At 53.7% G+C, this 7,913-nt stretch overlaps 1 protein-coding gene across 1 annotated transcript; it reads left to right on the top strand.

Moving 5' to 3' along the window:
- The first annotated feature begins 79 nt into the window (after positions 1-79).
- PPM1M (protein phosphatase, Mg2+/Mn2+ dependent 1M) lies at positions 80-7,725 on the top strand. The gene is made up of 10 exons (XM_027727423.2): positions 80-294; positions 1,276-1,399; positions 2,047-2,301; positions 2,780-2,892; positions 3,925-4,009; positions 4,335-4,453; positions 4,891-4,954; positions 5,877-5,984; positions 6,280-6,428; positions 6,708-7,725. Exons 1-10 carry the CDS (start codon positions 80-82, stop codon positions 6,850-6,852), a joined length of 1,377 nt encoding a protein of 458 aa, XP_027583224.2. The 3' UTR covers positions 6,853-7,725.
- The last annotated feature ends 188 nt before the right edge of the window (positions 7,726-7,913 follow it).

The raw sequence follows: 7,913 nt of genomic DNA, 5'->3' as shown, positions 1-7,913 counted from the left end.
GCTCCGCTCCGCACCGCCCCGGGGCGGGACCGGGGCCGGCCCCGGGAGGAGCCGCCGGAGGAGCCGCCGCTGCCCGGCCATGTCGGCAGAGTGGCTGCGGCGCTGGCGGCGGGGCGGCCCCGCGGAGCGCCCCGGCCCGGACCCGGCAGCGGGGCCGGGGCCGCCGCCCCCCGCCCTCCGCTACCGCCGGCCCAAGTTCGTGCCCGGCGGGGCCGAGGAGAGCCCGCGGGGCGGGCGGGCCGTGCGGGGCGCCGGCAGCGAGCGGCCCCTGCCCTGGGGCGCGGGATACGCCGAGTGAGTGCGGCGGGAGAGCCCCGGGGCGGCGGGGTTAGGGGGTCTGTCCCGGGCTGCTGAGAGGGTTTGGGGAGGGGGAGTAGCGCAGGTTTGGGGGCTCTTGGGGGTGTAGGGGGTGCTTGGGGGGCGAAGGGCACTCCTGGGGAGGTGCCGGGGGGTGTTCGCACCCCGCCCCGCGCCCCTCGGGTGCAGCCCCCCACTGCCCGGAGCCGCCTGCCCACGGGCAGAGCTCGCCCTCCCACCCCGTTTGCGGGCGAGGAGGAAGCGGCTTCCTGCTCCAGAAGAGGTTTGACGTGGCAGCGTGTCCCCCAAGCCCTCTCTATCCCTGCTGGGGACACCCCTGCCCACCCCCTGCCAGCCGCAGGACAGGTACCAGTGCAGTGAGAAGTGGCCGGGGCAGCCCCGAGAGCACCACCGGCTGTCTGTCCCCTTGCTCCTAACTGAGTGTCTTGTAAAACGAAGGGGAAGATCACATTTTTAGAAATCTCTTGTTTTGCTTTTTTAAAGGGCAGAGGGGATGGATCAGGCAGAACAACTCCAGCCAGGAGCTGTCCCCACATCCTGGCCAGACCACCTCACGACCCTGTGGCTGTGGGATGGCACAGTGTGAAATGCAAGGAGAGCAAACTCCCATCCAGGGACAAACCATTAGCAAGGCTGGAGGGAAAAGCAGTGGTGGTGGTTTTGCAATTCACTGTGTTGACAAGGAAATAGCACAGTGTGGGCTGCTGGCAAGGGCTTACTGAGGCCAGGGTGCTCCAAAACTCACTTGTCCCTGTGTCCCTGGCCAGGCTTTTCCCTGCTGTACATAAAGGGCTTATTATTTCGGTCACCAGCAAAGAGATCCTCGAGTTTGAAAAGGGAGCATGGGGCTGGAAGGAAGTGGCAAGGTGCAGCTGTTCACTGTGGTGGCACAGCTCGCTGAGAGCAGGAGAGGTGCAATGCATGACCACACCTTACCTGGAGTGTTTGCACCCCCAGGGTTATCAATGCCGAGAAGTCGGAGTTCAATGAGGACCAGGCAGCCTGCTGTCAGATCTCTGTCCGGAGGAGAGAGCCAGGCCTGGAGGAGGATGAGGAATGGCTGATCCTGTGCTCCATGCAGGTATGGCCCCAGGCAGGCTGTGCTCACCCTGCTGCCAGCCTTTTGCTGCCACTCAAGGGCCCAGGGTCAGGAAATACGATTACTCCATCAGTCCTACATACCCACTCACTGAAACCCTTCCTTAGACTTGTCAGGGGGACCTGTGTACCTTATGGGCAGCAAACACCCAGCTCTGCCTGTAAATGCCATTTCTACTTCCATGGGACTTGCAGCATTTGAAGTCACCCTTTACTTGGTGCCATCAACTTTCCTTTACTGTCCTCGCTCTGCTTCCAAGGGCCAGTGTGTGTGGTCATCACCTGGGGACACCAGCATGAACCAGGCACCAAGATGCCTTCACCTAGGAGCAGAGCCTGCCCTACCTCTTGTGAAATGGCCCCATCTCCCCTAAAACACAGAGGAACAGCACGTGAGGGCGGGTGGTGCAAATCCAGACACTGAGATGATGGGTCTGCCAGAGCAGCACGTGGGCATCACGAGTTTGAGCTGCACAGGAGATTAACTGGTGGCAGGGAAGGGTAGTTGGGGTGGAAAAGCCAGGCAAAACACACTCTGTGATGTTCTGGCTGTGAGCCTGCCACCTGTACAACCTCTTCAGCCCTTGTCTTCTCCCTCCCTTGCTGTCTTTTGCCTCTTCCTCACGGCAGTTTCTAACTGGTTACTACTGGGCGCTGTTTGATGGCCATGGTGGCCCCGACGCTGCCATCATTGCCTCCAACTACCTGCACTACTGCATCAAGCAGAAGCTGGAGGAGGTGGTGGGAGGCATCACAGAGGCCCAGCCCCCCATGCACCTCAGTGGGCGCTGCGTTTGCGACAGTGACCCCCAGTTCGTGGAGGAGAAGCACATCCATGCAGCAGACCTGGTGGTGGGAGCACTGGAGAATGCCTTCCAGGAATGTGTGAGTACCCCCCTGTGCAGGGCACCAGTCCTGCTGTCCCAGGCAGTCAGTCTGTCCCCCCTACCACCCTGAAGGGCAGGGTCTGCAGTTCTGCAGCTTATGGAGCAGGCAGGAATATTCATCCAAACATGTAAGGGTGCTGAGATCAGGCTGGTTCAGACCCCAACACCTGCCTCAGATTTATTGCACGTCAGCAGTGCTGACCCAAAGGAAAGCTACAGCATCTCTTTACTATTTTTAGGGCTATTGTGACACTCATACAGTGAGTACAAGTTAGATCTCACCCTCCTAAAGCACTCTGTAGTCCAGTGGCAACAGCTGTGTTGGCTGTACCAAAGCAACGTGGTCGGTCACCTTGCTGGTTTCCTGTGGCCTATCCACAGGCAGTTTTGGTTCTGGATTTCTGCTGGGAGACACGAGGCAGAGTGTGGAAAGCAGCAGCTCAGATCACGTCAGTCTTTAAACTTTAAACCAACAGGATGAAGTCATCGGCCAGGAGATGGAATCTATGAACCAGACGGGAGGCTGCACTGCTCTGGCTGCCCTTTATTTCCAAGGAAAGCTGTATGTGGCTAATGCTGGGGACAGCAGGTGAGTCATAATAAAAGGGGGAAGTTGCTGCAGGGCGGGACCTGGGACATGAGCAAGGTTTCCAGCATCTCACTGTCCTGGTTTCAGCTGGGATAATTTCCTTCCTAGTGGCTGGCACAGTGCTGTGTTTTGGATTTAGGATGAGAACAGTGCTGATAAGCCACTGATGTTTTAGTTGTTGCTGAGCAGGCCCTGCACAGAGTCAGGGACGTTTCAGCTCCTCACCCCAGCAGTGAGGAGGTTTGGGGGCACACGAAGCTGGGAGAGGTCACAGCCAGGACAGCTGACCCCAAATGGCTCAAGGGATATTCCAGGCCATGTGGCACCATGCTCAGTATATGAACTGTGGGAAAGCTGGATGGGGCCACTGCTTGGGAACTGGCTGGGCATCAGTCAGTGGGTAGTGAGCAACTGCACTGAGCATCGATTGTTTTGTATATTCTAATTCTTTTATTATTACTTTCCCTTCATTTCTGTTCTATTAAACTGCCTTTATCTTAACCCACAGATTTCACTTTTTTTTTTCCTCTCAAATTGTCTCCCCTATCCCACTGTGGGGGGAGTGAGCGAGCAGCTGTGTAGTGTTTAGCTGCCTGCTGGGTTAAACCATGACACTTATTTAATCCAGCAGACAGTAAATGTGGCAGCCCAGCCATTTCCCTCCTGCCTGGCACAGGACCTGTTGGAAGAAAAGAGATTTCATGCCTTCTGGAATGGTTTCAGGATTTTAAGAGACTAAGTCTGCCCAGCCACAGGGCAGCACTGGGGTGGTGATGCAGCAGTACACTCAGTCTGTTAGGTGTTTAAAAGTGTAAGGTGATTTCAGGGTATCCCCAAGAGCTTCCTCACCTGGCCTTGGCCCCCTGTTCCTCTAGCAGTGAGCTCGACCACTGTCAAACCAGGCAAGCACCGTTCTCTGCTGCGACAGTGCAATTGCAATGGAGTTATTTAAAATAGTGGCATTTTTAAAATGAGTTTTGGGTGCAGAGCTATTCCTGGCACAACTCAGCTTTGCCTTTTCTCCCCTCGTAGGGCCATTCTTGTCCTGAAAGACAACGTTGTGCCCATGAGCAGCGAGTTCACACCTGAGACAGAGAGGCAGCGAATCCAGCACTTGGTGAGTGACCCCTTCCATGCATCAGACAATCCAGCAAGCAACCCGCTGGGTCACAGGGGGTGCTTGTGGCAAGAGGATCACCAGCTTTCCTTGAAGGCCACTGTGTGGCCAGAATGTCAGCTGGCACTAGCCAGAGGGCTGAAGGTGAGATTCAGCCAACAGTCTTCAGTATGGGAGATGCTTATGCCCTCATTGGAATGTGCTTTCCCAATTCTGTTCTCCATTCTGCTGCTGGGAGTGCCAGCCCCGAGGCAGAAGCAGCTTTGGTGCCCTACTGTGCTGAAGCAGAATCTGTCCATCCTCACACCTTCTTTGCCTCCTCCAGGCTTTTCTTTTCCCAAAGCTCCTGGATGGAGAGTTCACACGTTTTGAGTTTCCACGGAGGTTGAAGGGAGATGACGTGGGCCAGAAAGTCCTGTACCGGGATTACTTCATGGAGGGCTGGTGAGTCCTTTCTGCCTGAGGATAAGGCTGTGCCTCAGGGCACCTTTACCTGCTCGTAGGAGTGGGGAGGTGAAGGGAGAAGTGGCATCTCCTCCTCCTGAGAGCTGGGCTTGATGGTGGTGAAGGACACTGTGAGCAGCTCCCTCCGACTGAAGGACCGGGGCCTTGGCAGGGTGGTGAGAAAACAGTTGAGATGGTCCTTCTGGGATCCACTGAGGTGGGGCTGGTGCAGGTTGGGGAGATAGGGCAGAGTGAAAAACACCTGGGCATTCAGCAAGAGGTCACCTTCACTGCATCTGCTGCAGCAAGTCACACTGCCCCTTCCTCAGTGAGCTGCCTGTGCATGGGGACTCCAAAAGGGTTGAATCACAGTTGAAATGGTCTGGCTGGGTTGTACCATCAAGTCAAACAAATTAACAGTGAATTCTCTGTTCCAGGGGATACAAGACGGTGGAGAAAGCTGACCTCAAGTATCCTCTTGTCCATGGTCACGGGAAGCAGGTAGCTTAATGCTTTACACACTGGGAAGGCAGAGGCAAGTCTGCTGGGGACTCTCAGTGTCCCTGTCACTCACGGTCACACTCCAGGGCACTATGGCAGATGGGCTGCAAAGCACCCAGTGCTCTGGGGCTCTCCAGCATGGTACAGCCCTGATACAGCAGCTCCCTTTGCTGCCTGGTTGGTGTAAACCAGAGCCCTCTGGAACAGTCTGCACCCTCCTCCAGAGTACAGCAAAGCAGACAGCAGCCCTGAGCCAGCCTGCCCTTTCCTCTTCTTCCTTTGCACACAAGAACATATTTCAGATGAGAACTTACTTCATCAGCTCCCACTTGGGATTGTCTCCTCTAGCTCTAACTAGTGCCTTTCCCACAAACTGTCTTCCTCCTGCAGAGGCTGAGAAAAGGAGCCTGGAGAGGGAAGGAGGAGGCAGGAGAAGCAATGACTGCACACATCCCAGTGTCTGCCTGCTGGGGACGAGCAGAAAGCCCCACCACCTCCCCAGCAATGCAACCCACATGCCACCCCCTATGCAGAGTCAGTGCAGAACCTCCTTTGCCAGGAGAAAGGGACACCCCTCCCCTGCTCCAAACCAACCCACTTTTCTTCCTTGCCACCTCAGATCAAGAGCAGATGCCACTATGGGCTTCGTGAGGTCTGTAGCATTACCCAGAGCACATGTACTAACTCCAGAGCACCATGGGCCAGCAGGAGCCATCCACATATGCAGGCTGTCTCCACACTCACATCATGTCATTGCTTCTGGTCACTCCTCCATCTCCAAAGTCTCCAGAGGCTGTTCTGGGTGATGCTTGGAGAAAGGTCTTAAAGGCAGCACATAGATCAATCAGGACAAACCACACATCAGCCTTTAAAGGTGTCACATCCTTATGATTCAATCCTGTTTTGCTTTGTTTGGGGCCAGGCTCGCTTGCTGGGGACTCTGGCTGTCTCTCGAGGCCTGGGGGATCATCAGCTCAAAGTCATCGACACCAACATTGAAGTCAAACCTTTCCTCTCCTGCATTCCCAAGGTCAGTTGCAGCACATGGGAATCGTAGGATGGAATTAAAAATGGTGCTCCTCCTCTGTAGCACCTTTTACAGACTTGGCAGGTCTTAGCTGTGTCCTTTCTCCGTTCCGCTTCTCTCTGGCCATGCTGCCCAGAGAATCCCCAAGATAGAGGAATCTAGAAGCATAGCAGCAAGGGGACATAAAAGATTCAAAGCACCCCGGTCCCACTGTGTCATCTCTCAGGGGAAGTCTCATCTCCCTGACCCCTGTGTTACATTGCAGGAATTGTCACAGATTCAATCCTGTGTTTTCCAGGTAAATGTGTTTGACTTTGCTCTGCATGACATTAAGGAAGATGATGTCCTCATCATGGCAACCGATGGCCTTTGGGATGTTCTGTGCAACAGCGAGGTGGCCCAAATGGTCAGGAGCTTCCTTGCAGAAAACAGGACAGATCCTCAAAGGTAACACCAGCTTTGTCATTGTTTTCCCTTCCAAAGAGCTTGGTCAGACCTAAAGCAGGCTGAGGTCACTCTGCTTCCCAGTCAGCTCTGGCACGACCAAGCACTCTTTTCTGTGACTCTGAAAACTGCCTCCTAATCTTTCCCCATCCCAAAGAAACAATGATAAAGGTGGTGTCTTAAAAAAACCTGCTATTTTGACAACATAAAGCCACATTTCAACATTGTTCTTAAGGGGAATAGCGCCATGTTAACCCAAACCCTGCATTTTTCCACCCTCAGATTTTCAGAACTGGCCAAATGTTTGGTGTGCAGAGCAAGGGGAATGAAGAGAGGCCACCAGTGGATGCTGGATGACAGCCATGAGGCATCCTATGATGACATCTCTGTATTTGTCATTCCACTACACAACAAGGAGGAGGACTGACTGTTAGGATGACACACAGAACCTCTGTGTTCCCCCACTGTGGTGCCGTTCAGCATCAAACCGAGATTGAGGGATTTCTGCTGTGTGTGTACACTCTGTTCCAGCAAAACCATTTGCAGTGGAACCTGAAAATGCACAGCCAGCACTTAGCAGAGGATGAACAAGAAGATTAGCTCCTTAAAAACCTGCAAGAGAGCAACACTGGGCAACAAATCATTCCCCTTTCTTGTTGTTGGGCCAAGGATAAATTGCAAAGGGGGCCATGCAAGCTGAAGGGGACTATTTCCAATATCTCTGCGGTACAGCAACACTCAAATCCATATTTCTACTGAACCCTCTCCCTTTTTAATACTGAACAGTAAGGATCAATTGAGATCCACCCAGTGTGAAAAGCTGGCTTTTAATCAGACTTGAACTGGATGCATAAGCTAAAGCATCTCTCATATGCATTTGCTGTAATGTGAGATGTGCTAAAAACCCAGGAGCTGCTGCCAAGCCAGCACTGGGCACAGCCGTGCCTGCGGCATGGGAACACTGGAGCAGGAGCCCAGACCTCGAGACAGTTGCCATTTGTAAGGCAGCACCACCTCAAACCAGCCGATGTTGGCTGGTGAAGCTACACACCGGTGTACGGGAGCCTCCTGTGCAAAGAGACGTACGTGCCTTACTGTTATTGAGGAACATTGTATTGGTAACACCATGTACAGATTTCTAACAAATCTTAGTCCACATTGCTGACACTTTTTCTGTTCAGGTCATTTCTGACAGAAAAGCTGGTTTTGTAGCAGGAGCACTGATGAGAACTGAAGTGTCTGCATATATCGGGTGATTTAGTAAAAGAGCTCCAAGTAAAATAAAACCGGTTTGTTGCAATTTGTCTGCAGTGCTCAATCTCAAGCACTTTCATTCCAACAGGAGCTGCAGCACAGCAGACATGCCAGAGTTGTGCCTTTAACTCAGAGGATCTGCTTCTCAACCCATTCATTAGCCAGGCAAATTCAGGTCTGGACAAGCTTCCCCATCTCCCCGAGTCCCCACTTTAGTTTCCATTATTCATTACA

The sequence above is a fragment of the Pipra filicauda genome, unplaced genomic scaffold (assembly GCF_003945595.2).
Source record: "Pipra filicauda isolate LSUMZ 115617 unplaced genomic scaffold, ASM394559v2 scaffold103_size3290846_pilon, whole genome shotgun sequence".
Taxonomy (NCBI): domain Eukaryota; kingdom Metazoa; phylum Chordata; class Aves; order Passeriformes; family Pipridae; genus Pipra; species Pipra filicauda.
The sequence above is the reverse complement of the archived record's forward strand: the minus strand, read 5'-3'. Positions and strand labels throughout refer to the sequence as shown.